This window comes from Etheostoma spectabile, chromosome 9, assembly GCF_008692095.1.
Source record: "Etheostoma spectabile isolate EspeVRDwgs_2016 chromosome 9, UIUC_Espe_1.0, whole genome shotgun sequence".
Lineage (NCBI taxonomy): Eukaryota > Metazoa > Chordata > Actinopteri > Perciformes > Percidae > Etheostoma > Etheostoma spectabile.
In genome coordinates, this window is record NC_045741.1 from 27,322,119 (window position 1) to 27,337,066 (window position 14,948).

Genomic DNA, 14,948 nt, shown 5'->3' on the forward strand with positions numbered 1-14,948 from the left:
CCATGTGAAAGAGAAAGACATCATGGCATCCCACCTCTCGTCCTCAATAGCTACACACACAGAAATGGCATGTCCATGGAAAAGCTCATTGTGGGACTGGCTCTAGTGGCTGTAATTCTGCACCAAGGCTTTTTTTTAATTTTGGGAAAGAGACTTCAGATACAGTATTAGGGGACCGTTAAGGGTCTATATAAAAGAGACTTCAGATACAGTATTAGGGAACCATTAAGGTCTATATAAAAGAGACTTCAGATACAGTATTAGGGGACCATTAAGGTCTATATAAAAGAGACTTCAGATACAGTATTAGGAGACCACTAAGGTCTATATAAAAGCATTCAAAGAGCACCATGTCATGGGACCTCTTTAAAAGGGGCATATCATGAAAAACTGACTTTTTCAGTGTTTTTCAGTTCTTTGTGGGCTGCCTAGATCAGAAAAAAGGCATTAGCACTAATGGCTTGAACACAAAAATGGGTATGCTCTTAGCAGTGTACATTAAAATGGGCTATTTTAGAAAAAATAATTTCACTTTGCCGCTGTTGCAGTAATAATCTGGTTATGTGTACTGTGTGTCTGTAAGTCAAAACAAAGCTGGGAAGTTTCTGTGTTCAAATAGTTTTTCATGAAAAGAAACCATCAATTGTGTTCTATCTGATGTTTTGAGTTGTAAGCAGTGCGGAACCTCCATTGTAAAACATAAAAGGTTCAAACAAAGTGTGTGTGTGTGTGTGTGTGTGTGTGTGTGTGTGTGTGTGTGTGTGTGTGTGTGTGTGTGTGTGTGTGTGTGTGTGTGTGTGTGTGTGTGTGTGTGTGTGTGTGTGTGTGTGTGTGTGTGTGTGTGTGTGTGTGTGTGTGTGTGTGTGTGTGTGTGTGTGCGCTCTCCAGTGGGTGTGATCTGTGCTGCTCCAGCGGTGGATGGAGCCTGGTGGAGAGCTCAGGTCATCACCTTCTATAAAGAAACTAACGAAGTGGAGATCAGATACGTTGATTATGGAGGCTACGACCGAGTTAAGATTGACTCACTACGGCAAATAAGGTGAGTGTCAGAGGTCTCCCTGTGTTAGAACAGTGCTTTGCCATTGGAAATGAATCAGGCCTTAGGGAACTCTGAATATAGTTTCCTTCCAATCCTGGTTACCATCTGCTTTGTAGCAGTTCCTGTAGATGTATGTAGGCGCCTTCTCTTGAACTGGAATTACAATTAGTCCTGGACTAAAAAGTTAAAAACATATGTCTATTGCATCTTGTTTCTGGGCAGGACCAGGTTTAATACTTGTAAGCAGCTGTAATGTATCTAACTAAGAAGGAAGAATATCTGTCCCTCTGTCCAACGGGTTTCACCACAACCGTTCATCTAATAGACTTGACATTTGGCGGGTGTATTGCTGAGGACCAAAGGAAGTTTAGATCTAGGGGACATATCTATTAGTGGGTTATGTATACACTGTGTAGGGGGACTCCTGTTAGTCTGCTGAACGGCATGCTGGGTACATCTCGCTCACTGTTGCTTGTACAGTACAAGAACAGATGAACAAAGAGACTGCAGATGTTCCATTGTAGAAGCTCAAACAATTAGATGGATGGACTGTATTAATCCCAAAATGGGAAATTACTTTTTTATACCTACAATTTACAAGAACATACACACACATTTACTCGCACACCTACAGAAAATACAAGAAAAATACTAGAAATAATAAATAAGATATGGAAAGCATCCACTATGTAACTTTTAGGAATTAATCTTTTTGTTCCTGGAAATAGCCTGGCCCCAAATGGTAAATGTCCCTTACATTCTAGCATTGCTAGGGGACGCATCTATGTCATGGCAGGTGTGTTGCTTAGGACCTGAGGAAGGGCAGTGTGGAGTTTAAATGATACAGCAATAAACCCGTTCTCAACAGACACGTTCGCTGCGGGCACTGCTGTACCCAGAAATATAGTTTTTATTTTCTATTCAATAAGTTTGTTCTTGTTGTAAGTGTAAATGAGCTTTCACACATATTGCAGTCTTACTTTTCCAGACCTTCATCCACAGTGCCGCACAGGAGGGTCTGGCTAGTCCACACTGCATTCCTGGATGGGAGTAAAATGTGCTCTGGTTTATTCACATTTATTTAAACCAATCCCAATTGTCTTGGCCAGTGCCAAGCGCTGGACCGAGGAAACTCATGAAGGAACTTGTTTTGGTGGAACAGTTAACCATAGTCTTTAGAAAACCACTTCAGTTTAGAACACTAAACAAGGAGTTTTCCATATTTCGTGTGCTGAATTGCTGCTGAGCTCTCCGGCGTCTGGCAAAAATGGAAGCTCTGCGTATCTGCTCCGGAGGGCTGCGGCTCGCCGGAGCTGGGACGCAGCCGTTCCACAGTCGTAGTAGAAGGACACACATTGATTTGAAGGGAAACCAAATTACTCCGACGCCGTTCCGGAGCGGATTCACAGCCGTTTGGCATCCTGTGGAATTTGGGGGTTAGAGTACCCGCCGTTCTCTTTAAAATCGCAAGTTTGGGAAAACTTTGGTACAGTAGTATAGGCGAGAGAGTGGTGGATACGACTGCTGTTGTAGATCAGTGTTACGTTTCCAGCGTCGCGGCTCCGAACCCTAACCTTAGTTGGGACAGATGCCTTGTTACTTTAGGCTAACTGTATTAGCTTTAGCCGGACAGGGAGCTCCTTTCTGCGGTGAAAAATGGCCGGGAGACGTCATAAGGTTGCATTAATCAGGTAATTTAATTCATCTTTGCAGAGAACATATGTTGTATTTTCAGTTTTATAGCTGATTGTCTTATATTGTTTACAAGTTCCAGACTCCATCTGGAGATGATGTGGGTACTTATTGTTTACTGTTTACATCTGACTTCACACACTCAGGGGAGAGACTGTATGACACTAGGTGGTACAGCTTGAGACAATTGTACCAAACTCCTACCGAATCTTGATGTCTGAACCGTGACTTCTGTGTACCATTCCACCCGTTGTGTAGATGAGTTGATTTTAAATGTGTAAAGACTTCTAAAATGTGTTTTGAGTTTGGCATTATGGAAGACCATATGAAAAATATATGATCTATGTTCCAATACATGTTCTTTAAGAGATGTCTGCGTATTTTTATTTTCCAGGTCTGATTTTGTAACACTACCGTTCCAAGGGGCTGAAGTATTGCTTGACAACATCGCCCCACTTCCAGGTACTACCTTGTGTTAACTCATTATTTCAACACCAGTTTGACAACGGCAGTGCTTGAAGTTCCAGCGTCTAGTGTCTGTTCTTTCAACCGTGGCTTCATTTGAAATGGTCCAGTTAGTTGGTTGCGCTTTAAAAGTTGTGTCAAGTACATGTTGCTGTCTGAATACTGCAGTTATTGTACAGACGGAACTATTGTCTACCTAGAACTGTAACATTCCAAATTTTGCTATACAATTGTCTCAGAATCAATTGGGATTAACAATATAAATTTATTTTTTTGTCAAATATATAAAATATATATTTAACAAATTAAAGTTTTGAATGAATTCTGTGATACATCTTTTGGTTATAAATCACTGTAATGTGACCCAGAAAACGTGATAACAAACGTTCACAGCATATAAAGGAAAACACCCCTCTTTATTATCATAAAACATTTTTTCTCCCCTTGTCATTTTTGTTGCTGTGAATGGGTATGGGGATCAAGATCAACAACTAATCACTTATATAATTACAATTTGGCCTATTTAAACAAAATGAACAAATACCCGTTATACAGTTTTAAGTCCTTAGCTAATGTTAGCAATTAATTGTGGATAAACAAAGAGAGCGCAGCGCGATTTATGAAGAGAAAAAAAAAATTGACAATTGTATAAAAGTGGTTAGAGGCCTATGTCTGACATGCGTCTAAAATGTGTTTATCAGGAGAGGATCGCTTCTCAGCGGAGGCCACGTCAGCACTGGAGGAGATGACCAGAGGAGTGGCATTGCTCGCCCAGGTATGACCACCTTCCTCACTGAGCTACACTCCAGAGTGTCAAGTCCATAGTAGTCTCGCATTGTCAGACCTTCCTCCGCAGCGCTGTGGAGGAAGGTCTGACTAGCCCACAGAGCATTCTGGGATGGAAGAAAAACATGCTCTGGTTTGGCAGTTCTTTAAACCAATCACAATGGTCATGGCTCTCTATAAGTTACAGTGAACATTCATGTGTTTATTAAGCTAGTATCTACCTTCCACTCTAAGCACTCCTACAGTTAAACTGCATGCCTTTTCCTTTCTGTGGTGTGGCATTATGTTTTTCATCCTCCAAGATGAATCTCCCGTTGTCTGTGGTGTTGCAGGGGAGACAAATACGACATTTGAGTGATTTATTTATTTTTTGTTTTTTGGGTAAACTGACTAGATGCTCTTGATGTTTCACGCCCCGCAAGTCTCATGAAAATAAAAACTCCAACACAAAGGCTAAATCCCATTTCTCCATCTTACCCCTTACCCCTACCCCTTTGGCCCTTGAAACCAAGTGGTAAGGGCTAGGGGTGAAAACATACCCCTATGAAATGGGACACCACTTGGTTACATCACCATACTGTTTTGATCACAGATTTCCAAGATACTGTCTGCAAGTGTGTCTATGTCAATTGCGTGGGAATTGACAAGTGTCATATGCATTTATATATTTTATAGTTATTTTATGTTTACTTTGGTGGTGCAGAGGCAGATGTTCTTATCTTAGGTCTGTTTGCAATACATATGTGTATACACACACACGGTGTGTTGTATATTTGTTTCAGTTATCACCGTTTTGAATGTCAATGATGTTCAGAAAAACATTTGAACAAAAATCTGTCTTTATTGCCCAATCAATTAAACGTAACAGGCAAAAACATTACATATATTATATTACAGAAACATGATCAACTATTAGAATCATAACTTACACGTCACACACCGAAGAAGGCTTCAAATGTGTAAAACAAAAAAGACACACAAGAACACAAACAAACTACAGCTATTCTGATATTCCAGACCAGTCTGATGCCTGTTGGCCAGTAACCCTTCCCTCACCCTTCTTTCATCAGTGTCCCGTACTATAACAACAATATACAAGTGCATGAACAGGAATTAATTACAAATGATTACAATAATACAGTACCAATGCAATAATGAATGGGTACAACATGAACACATTTTTTAAGAAACTTCTGCTCGTTTTCAGCCCGAAAGTGGATCAGCTGCTGGGTGTCCTCCTGCGTCCCTGTGATACAGGACGGTCCATGTAAAGCACGTAGCGATGTCTCCAAAGCAAGTAGTGTTGTGCTCTGATATCAAACGAAATTCTCTGCTAATGGTTAAAACTGTAGACATGCATTAAGTCCATTCAAGGCAGAGGAACGCAGACCGTTGTGCAAATCACCGTTAACGATTAGCGTTAGCATAGCAAGCTAGCGGTTTTTAAAAAGTTTCAATTAAGAACATGGTTGCAAGTATATATGCACAGGACTGTATAGACCACCAAACAAGACTGTAGTAATTTAATTTTTAAATCAATTAATTAAGCCCAAAATACTTACATTTATGGGTTTCTCACAAGGGAGTAAGCCTCTCCTCTCTAAGCATCGCTCCCATGACGCCATTTTAATGCTACAAAGACATCACCTGCAGTTAGCATCCCATTGACTGCCATTCATTTTGGCGCCACTTTGTCAGGGAATAACTTTACATCTGAAGCGTTTAAAGACTCTATTTGTCCATTCTAAAGAAACACGTCAATGTATAAAAGGTTCCATTACCTTGTAGCTCACGTTATGGCTCCGTAGCAGACGTTTTTGTAAAAATAGGCTAAGGATTGTGTCATAACCACGCGACTTGCTGTCACATAGTCGACAAATCACCATATTGCCAGGAGAAGCTTGCAGACAGTTTCAATATACATCAGCTGTTTTGGTTTAATTACTAACGTTTACTAGCATGCTAGTTTGCAGTAATTGGCCTGTGTCTGTTATCTCCTGACATGTACCTACGCTCTCCATCTCTGCTGATTGGGAATGATTGAGAGTTCTCTTGCACAACTACCAGAAGACTTACAACTTTCAGACACGTTGCCCACGTCACATCTACGTCGTCAAGCTCAGTTGGAGGCTGCGTAGTAACGCCTAGCCATCACCGGAAAAGTGCTTCTATTTTCCATCACTGGTTTCCATCCAGAACAACGGGATCTGTTGGTCCACTTCTTTAACTGTCTATGGTTTCTCAGGTTGATGCGGCAGCCATTGTTGCTTGTTGTACAATAGCCCTTGTCTACAAGTAATCTTGCGTCCTCATTTGGTTTGAAGCGGTATACACCCCTTCGTCTTGGCCCTAGACCTTAATCAAAAAGAGTAGTGGGACAGCACTAGGTTTCATGTGAATGCGCACAACCAATGGTAAGAGAAATGGGATTCAGCCAAAGAAAGAGGAAGGTGACGGACTTCTGGCCAAAAAGACTGAAATCCCGCAGGAATTTGGATCAATCCCGGAAGTGGAAGCTCGTGGATATGGATTAAGTCCACTGTAACTGACTTTTGTCTGTGTGTCTGTCCCTCTCTGTGAAAGGTCTCAAACTACGATAACAACACGGGCCTCCCACTGGTCCACCTGTGGAACATGGTCGGAGACGAGGTATGATGCTTACATGCACCTGGTTTCCAATGCTCTGCACTGTATGTGACATGTACTTGTAGTGTTAGTTATGTATGTTGTACACCTGTACTGGTAGGGTTGAGGATGTCAGTAGCCACGTGGAGTAGCTTTAAAATGACTACGTACACTTTGTTGTTAACAATTAGTACTATGCTGACACTACCGCTTTGCCTGAAAAGCTTGAATCCATATGTGGTTTACAGTGAAAACAACAATTCAAATCAATTTTATATTTGTTAGATTTATCAAAATGGACCCACAGTGTAATGTTATACAAGGATAACGAGAGCTTTTCACATTTTGACTCTTGTAGGCCTGATTAGTTGGAGCCTGAAAGTAATAAAAGGAAAGCTAAAAGTGGGGATATTGCCAGGTTCTTTTGCAAAGAAAATTGAGAGAGGTGGAAAGGATTAAGAGAAGGAGGGAAATGAAGGAGAAGGCAGTAAACTGCAGAGAGCAGGGTGGTCAGAGCAGGAGAAGGCCACATAAGGAGTGGGAGAAATAAGTGAAAGAGTTAACGGAGATGCAGGAAGAGAGGCTGCTGATTCAAAAAGATGGACAGAGGCAGGGAGTGACCAGGAGGAGGCAGATGAAGATGAGAGGGTAAACCTGCCATTCCTCCTCGACCACATGGTATGTTTGTATTCTCCTTCCATATAATTTGCAATACAGTCAAAAGGGGATTCCTGCGTACCGTCTTCCCATGCCACCTTGCATGGGACCTCTTGCCACCCCGTGTGAAATGTTCTAGATTGGCCACTGTCTAGACCTCATTGTATAACTTCCAGAGACTCGAAGATTCCCAGTCCCTTTTCCTCCCTTGCTATGAATTAAATATTTCTATTAACAAAACGAAACTCACAGCAGTAGATTTGCAAGTATGACAGGACCTTTTGCCTGATGGAAATTGTGCTGAGGGAAGTGCATTTTAAATGTGAACTGTTGATATGAATTTTTTGTGGGTTTTGTATTATTGTCTTGCCCTAATTGATCTAGCCACCTTTTGAATAACGGTTTCTCTTCTTATTCCAGGTGGTTTCAGTTAACCGTACGCTGGCAGAGAGGGGCCTGGGTGTTTGGATGGATGGATTTTGAACTCTAACAGGCTCTGATCTTCACCCCTCCATCCACCCACTCACTCCCTTATTGTCTTGTGATCAGCAGTCTGGGACCCGGGTCACCCACTGGATCTAAGAAGATTGTTTTTCCTTTCATTTCTTTTCTTCTTTTTTGGTCCCCATTTCTTTGAAATGAATTAAAAATTGTTTGCAGGCATAATCTACAAGAACGGCACTGTTTCAAAATAAAGCAACCTTCCCCTCTTGTTCTTGTACACAAAAAGAACTCAAAGAGGGAAAAAAACTAGATACTTGTGAAAAAAAAAAACATTTTTAAATCTATATTGTAACTAAATAAAGGTTCAACCAAAATTTCCCCCCCTCCCCCATCCTACCTTAATTTTTTTGCTCTGGGCCTTTGCTCGCTGACTGTGGATCATCATACTGTGTGAAGGACGACTCCATCAGACAATGTATACACTTGTGAGTTTCATTGACACCTTGGTTATAGTTGTAGTCTGTAGGTCACTACATTTCAAATTCAATTTTTAGAAGATTGTTGGGGGTTCTTGTCCAGATAGAATGTAGGGGGCAGAAAGACATTAGAGACTGATGAGTGACGGCACGGCACAGAGCAGAGGAGGGCCCGAGTGGGGTGCCTGGTGGAGCACCCAGCTGCTCTCCAGCCTCAAGAGACATAGACTTCTCTGGGTCTGGGTCTCCACCCAGAGCGGCTGCTGCTGCACCTCCAACAGGACCAAGGAGCGAGCTGGTTGCCTTCGCTCAACCTTTCTCCACCATTTTGCACTGCGGTACAGAGGAGCCTGGGATTTCAACCAACCAGACAACATGCAGTCAAACAGCTTTTCAAATTGGAACGCCGACTTGGGCAAGATTTATTTAACTCAATATTTCCAAGATGCTTTTTTCTGGCAGCAAACAGCTGATGATGCATCATTGGACTGTTTGTAATCCTCAAGTTACACATGTTCAGTTTTTAAAGAGTTACACAACTGAAGATCCACTCCATTGTTCTGATGGCACCTCAAAATCAAAAGATTTTGTGTCCCCAAAGTTATTATAAAAATAATAATCAAAAGAAAATTCTGGACTATGGAGCCACTCGGAAAATTTGCAATTTCAAGGCACCACAACGGTTCGGTGTGCACTTTTTTATTCTGTAACTATGTTACCAAGTGTTTTATCCTACACTTTGTAACAAATGTTAAAGCTATGGGAGGTCTGTGACTTTTTTTCAGTGATTTACTATTACTGATATTTCATGTTGGTCAAATAACTGAGGGTCTCATTGGTGTCCTCTGGTTTAATAATTCCAAAGTAATCAGGATTTTGGGAGCTGTGGTACAGCATTAATATGCTGTAATCCTAAAAAGACTAAAATCCATGAAGGAATTACCAAACTCAACTGACATGGGATAGAAACACTACACAAGATTTAGTTTGCAGTGCTGCTTCTCGGTGTCGACCGGAATAATAAGGGTTGATCTGAATCCAGTTTGTGTCATTAGTGGGCATGGTCGAGCAGCCCAGGGGAGACAGGGTCCTCTGCTCCACAGCGTGTCCACATCCAATCAGCCTGTGTGCACAGACGGAGCATGGCCTTGTTCTTCACATGTGGATACGCTGCCTGGATCAATCACTTCTTCAAAGCGGGCTTTAAATCCTCAACCCAGACCTGAGAAATGTTTTGAGAATTCCGTTTTCAGGGGCCTGCATCAAGAAGCAAATTCAATTTAGTGTGGCTGTCTTGGGGATCACTGGTGTCATTGAGCCTAACGCTGGTGATCCTGGATAATGTGGCGCTGGCTATCAACTGGCTCTGTTTGCTCTGGCTCCATCCGTCTGCCACACGTCTTTATTACAAATATCAGAGCCATGAGTGTAATACTTAACATGACGAGATGAAACGTGACACCCGTGGGGAGATTGGGTTATTGATGCAAAAATAAATGTTGATAATATAAACACTATTTGAATATAAGTAAGAATATAAATATGTGTAGGAATTGTCTTTTAAAATGTTTTGGCTTTTAACATGTCCTATAGAGTCTTTTTTGCTTTAAATTATAGATATGTGATGCACATAAGACCGTTCTGCCAAAGTAGGGAGGAAAAAAGAAGTCACTCCCTGATGTCTCTCTGACTAAAAGGTTGCATTTCTAATTTAATGGGAGCTAGTTAACGGTGTGGGGACATGTTTCTCTGATTAAAGACGGCAGTGGGTGTACGCATCATGTTCTGAGCTGTAGTGATGAAATAAGGGTGTAAAAGCACCAGCACTGTCAAGAATGAACAAATCTGTATAGTCAGTTCATTACAGGCTATTTAGGGTGTTAAAGTACCCACTGATTGGTCGAAGCTCTGTTTTAAACCCAGAGTTAATACAACAAAAATGATTCTACTGATCTAAGAAATACTTGTTGCTTTTATTACGTTTCACTTTACTGTAAACCTTTTTTTTTTTTTTTTGTCTATGTCAGGGCCCTGTAGTAATATTGACTCAAATTGTCCAGTGAGCTTCTGGTCAGAAGGCAGGCAGACAGGTTTTGATTAGGTTTTCTGTAGTAGTAGTAGCAGCATATGTTCCTGTGCTAATCTCCCCCGGTTAATACTGAGCCAGCCTGGTGATACAGGAAAACCTGAGCCAAGCCACTAATCTCACTCTGTGATACAGGCCCCTGATGGGAACACTTTTGTTTTTGAGAATGATCAAGTTGTTGGTGTAATTGTGCATTTTCACAAAATCATGTCTTTTATTTCCAAAATAAGAGACGCAGTGTCACTCGAGATTACGTAGTCCAAGGTTAACATCAATTTGAGTCTGGGTGAGACGAGATCATTTTAGCAGTTTGAGCAGTTGTTTCATAAAGAAGGATCACAAGAGCAGGGTTTAGTGTGGAAAGCCAAACAAACCAGAATTAAACTTTCATAAAACCCAAACCTATTCCCTCACTTCACAGTGAAGAAAACAGACATGTAGAGAGTAAACTATAATATAGGAACTTTGGAGTTTCTGTGATGATTTAGGAATTATTTAAACCTACTTTGTTATGCAAAAGGAGCTTGATTTGCTTAACCAACCATGGCAACGTTGCTTTATGAAACCCCTCTGGATTAGTTCAACTACATTTAAAGACAACGGTCCTACAACACGTTTCTTTTCAGTTAAAACTGCATCTGAATAGGTTGTCACTCTAGATTTATTTTTCCAGACATTCGATCATGATGTTTCATCAGTGTCATGGAGTCAGACCTTCCCTGTGTTTGCAATTCAACGTAAGGAATTCATTTCCACCGTGGCTGTAATTCTAACATCAACTCTGTCTATTTCTTTTTTAAATCTCTTACCCTAGCAATAAGGCAGCTTTATTTTGAAATTTAAGGACAGAATGGGGAAAAGTGTGGGCAGGCCTTAAGTGTTTTTATTTGACACAACTGAGAACTAGGAAAGTTAACTGCACTCAATGTTAAAAAAGTTAACTACTCAATGTAACACTGTAAACCACTATAAAAACTCAACACGCATTTCTATAGTGTATCTCAGGAATGGTAAATTAGGTTGATTAGTGACTCTACATGCCTGAGGGCAGCTGATAGAGGACATGGGCATGATTGTGCTTGAACAGAGAGAATTCAGATGTATATGAGGCATTTGGACAAAGGCTTACAAACAAGGCGTGTTGGTTCATGAAGAAGGTGTCCTTACGTTGTTGCTGGAATCGGAGCAGTAGCCATATTGTGTGTTGTTGGCGTGTGTGCATCCTCTGTTTCACATGAACTGAGATCCTGTCTGTTCCTTCTTTCTTTTTAAATCCAGATAAATATATCTCCCCCCCCCCCCACCACCCACCTTAAAACAGTTTGATCAAACTAAACTACAGTTTTGTTAATTTCTGTGTAAATAAGATATTTGACTGTACTTTTCTATAACACTGGAGAGATAGAGATATAAAGGGAACATTTTTTTTTTTTTTGCTTCTGCTTGGTTTGATCTGGTTCATCCTGCCTCCCCTGTTTCAGTCACTCGATGTTCTCAAGCTATGGGACTGATTTTTGAGTGTTTGCATTGAAGTCATCATTTGATTATTTAAATGGGTGTTAAGCTCTTGTGCCCAAAAGCATTTAACATGTACAGATCAGTTTTGCTAGGCTCATCTTAAGTTTTTTTTGTTGATTGTACAGATCTATTAAGGGAAAAAAAATAAAAGTTATTTAAAGTGTTTATGGTACTTTCTTTTCCCCTATGCTCATTGGCGAAGAGATTTATTGGTTACAAAGCTCTGTTGGCCAATGGACATCTGATATGAACAGCTTTATATATATATATTTTTAAAACACACTTTCACAAGCTCACATCTTACCTCAAAGGCCACACCTACTGGGAGAGGGAGAGGATCTGTGTCAGAACATTGGCTTTTTCTACCACAGCTACACAGACAACTCTCAACTAATTCTCTTTTTCCTCCGGTCTGTAACGGGTAGCAGAACAAAGCTCCGCTTGTCTGACTGATATCCCATTGAATCTCTCCAGTCCACCGCCATACTTGGGTCCACACACCACTTGAAACTCAACCTTGACAAGACCGAGCTGCTTTTCCCACCAGGGAAGGGCTCTCCTACCCCGGACCTTACTATCAACCATTGACATCTCCGCTAGGATCCTGGGTGTGATACTTGACGACCAACTCTCCCTTACTGCCAACATTCCTGCCAAAACCCAATTGTGTAGATACTCTACATGCTGCACAACATCATAAGGATACATAAACCTCTAAGACAGAAGGCGCCCGAGGTTCTGGTTCAGGCTCTTGTCATCTCACATCTAGAAAACAGCCACCCCCTCCTGGCTGGCCTGCCTGCAGCTCAACCAACCAGAATGCAGCAGCTCGACGGTCTTCAGCCTAGCCAAGTTCTCTCACGCTCCTCCGCTCCCTTCACTGGTTACTAGTTGCTGTCCGCATACGCTGACACTAGCACTTGCGTACTGTGCGGATTAAGCCCAGTTTACATCCAGGAGATGATCAAACCCTATACCCCAGCCCACTCACGCCGCTCTGATTCGGCCAATCGGCTTGCAAATTACAATGTTCTCTGTTGTTATACACATTACACAGGCCTGCATTACACACAATGCTCAGTACCTAAACATGCACTAATGAGAAGGCTGCAGCTGTCGATGGACAGGCGCCCCGAGCAGTTGGGGGGTTTGGTGCCTTGATCAAGAGCACCTTGGCAGCACTCAGGAGGTGAACTGGCACCTCTCCAGTCCACCACCATACTTTGGTCCGTTTGGGGACTTGAACCAGCAACCCTACCACCCCCAAATTACTAGTAGGTAATCGATATATGGAACTGATATAAACATTTTTTTAAAGGCTTTAAAGCTTTAGTGCGTAACTTTTTGATATTAATGTAATGTCTGTTACATTCAAGCCATTGCCAAATAAGTAGATACAAAGCTAAGACCAGCTCCAAACAACTCTCTGTGTTTCTCAGTATGGCTATGTTCAGAACATTGTGCCGTCCGGGGAATTTCCTGCGCAGAAACTCAAGTGAAGATAATGACCTCTTCTGAAGAGTCCATCAAGTTTTTTTTTACTTCTCCATGTCCTCGTTTACTTGCGATTACGTAAGGCTTGTATCATGTGGATGCGCCGACAGTGTTGTTGTCATTCCTCATGGGGAGAAAGAAACTACGCACTATAGCTTTGAGCAATTATTTAAAAAATTAATAACTTTCAACATAATACCCAGTAAAAGAGAGTCAGAGAGTGTTTTGGGCGTGACATTAAGTTAAAGAAGCCAAAGAAGGCCTAGCACCCCTTTTAAATATTATTAACTTTATTGGTTATCAGGCAAAAAACACTGATACAGATAATCTGCAAACGGCCTAATAATCGGCCAGGGCCGATAATCGGTAATACTGTAATAATATATAATATGTACCGGTATTTACCTGCGATTACTAGATAGCTAGTCTCAAGATAAGGTATGAATTACAAGCTTAATAGTGTTTACAGAGTTGATATACTGAAATGCATTATGGGAGAAATCTGACTTCACTGAGCACCTTCACAACTGAAATCCATGTCAGTTTTTCTAAGTTTTTTCCATGATTATCATTTATTTTAAAACTGGGGCACGTTTTATCTCGAAACGGTGTGCACCGTTTTACTTTGGCTTCCGAGTTAAACGCCTTCTTTACTCAGAATAGTATAAAATGGTGTGCAACGAGCTTTGATGTACGTTTTCTCTCTTTTGGTGGGTGTGTAGGAGATTTTACGTGTGTGTGAACTCTTGGTAAAAAGGGAGTTCAATGTACCAACGTTTCAGTTTAAAAGAATGATTTGCTACGTTTTGTCTGGGCTGAACGTGCCCCTGTGTTGTTGTCTGTCTAGTGTTCATTCATCTGCTGTGCTGAGGCCCCAGAGGCTGTATGAAAAAAGACAGGATGCTAAAAAAAATGTGGCCTTCAAAATAAAAGGCCCAAACGTAGCCCAAAAACATGTCTCCTTGTCCCGATCCGCGCTGCCTGCACAATACGTTGTGCGCATGCACAAGATGATTATCCTGTTTTACGAGGATTTACGACACTCTACAAATCACTGTTCCAAGCTGTCACTGTCCGATGTGAGTCGAGTGTAGATTTGAGTTGCGCATGCTCAGATTTGAACGGTTTATGGGATGACGTGTCATACTGTTAAAAAGTTAAAAACAATGTTTATGTTTTGAAAACAATGTACTTTCGGTTTAAGTTGCCTGCAGTAGATATAATCAACTGACAGCCTTAATTAGTATTCGACTGCCTCACACCAACCCAGCTTCTACAGAATTGATTTGGTGTTGTCTAGCGTTTTGTATACATGGGGCAGCTCACTTTCCCCACAGGAAAGGTAATTGCTGTCCCAGCCTTTTGGGAGCCACACCTGCTGTGCTGAGACTAAGTAGGAACCAAGGGGTTCTCCTCTCTAAGCGTAGCCCCCATGGCGCCATTTTAATGCTACAAAGACATCACCTGCAGTTAGCATCCCATCGACTGACATTCATTTTGGTGCCACTTTGACAGTGAATAACTTTACATCTGAAGTGTTTAAAGACTCTATTTGTCCATTGTTTATTTCTAAAAAAACACAACAATGTATAAAAGGCTCCATTACCTTGTAGCTCACGTTATGGCTTCGTAGCAGACGTTTTTGTAAAAATAGGCTAACGATTGT

General features: G+C 41.3%; 1 protein-coding gene and 1 long non-coding RNA gene across 2 annotated transcripts in view; both read left to right on the plus strand.

Moving 5' to 3' along the window:
- LOC116695605 (A-kinase anchor protein 1, mitochondrial) overlaps nucleotides 1-11,952 on the plus strand; it is a 30,111-nt gene extending 18,159 nt beyond the window's left edge. The window contains exons 7-11 of the mRNA XM_032525996.1: nucleotides 889-1,039; nucleotides 3,126-3,193; nucleotides 3,898-3,971; nucleotides 6,566-6,631; nucleotides 7,685-11,952. Coding sequence (XP_032381887.1) covers nucleotides 889-1,039; nucleotides 3,126-3,193; nucleotides 3,898-3,971; nucleotides 6,566-6,631; nucleotides 7,685-7,747 — 422 coding nt within the window. The 3' untranslated portion in view covers nucleotides 7,748-11,952. The remainder of the gene's footprint in view (nucleotides 1-888; nucleotides 1,040-3,125; nucleotides 3,194-3,897; nucleotides 3,972-6,565; nucleotides 6,632-7,684) is intronic.
- Nucleotides 1-14,948, plus strand: part of LOC116695664 (uncharacterized) — an 813,105-nt gene that overhangs the window by 366,342 nt on the left and 431,815 nt on the right. The window lies entirely within an intron of this gene.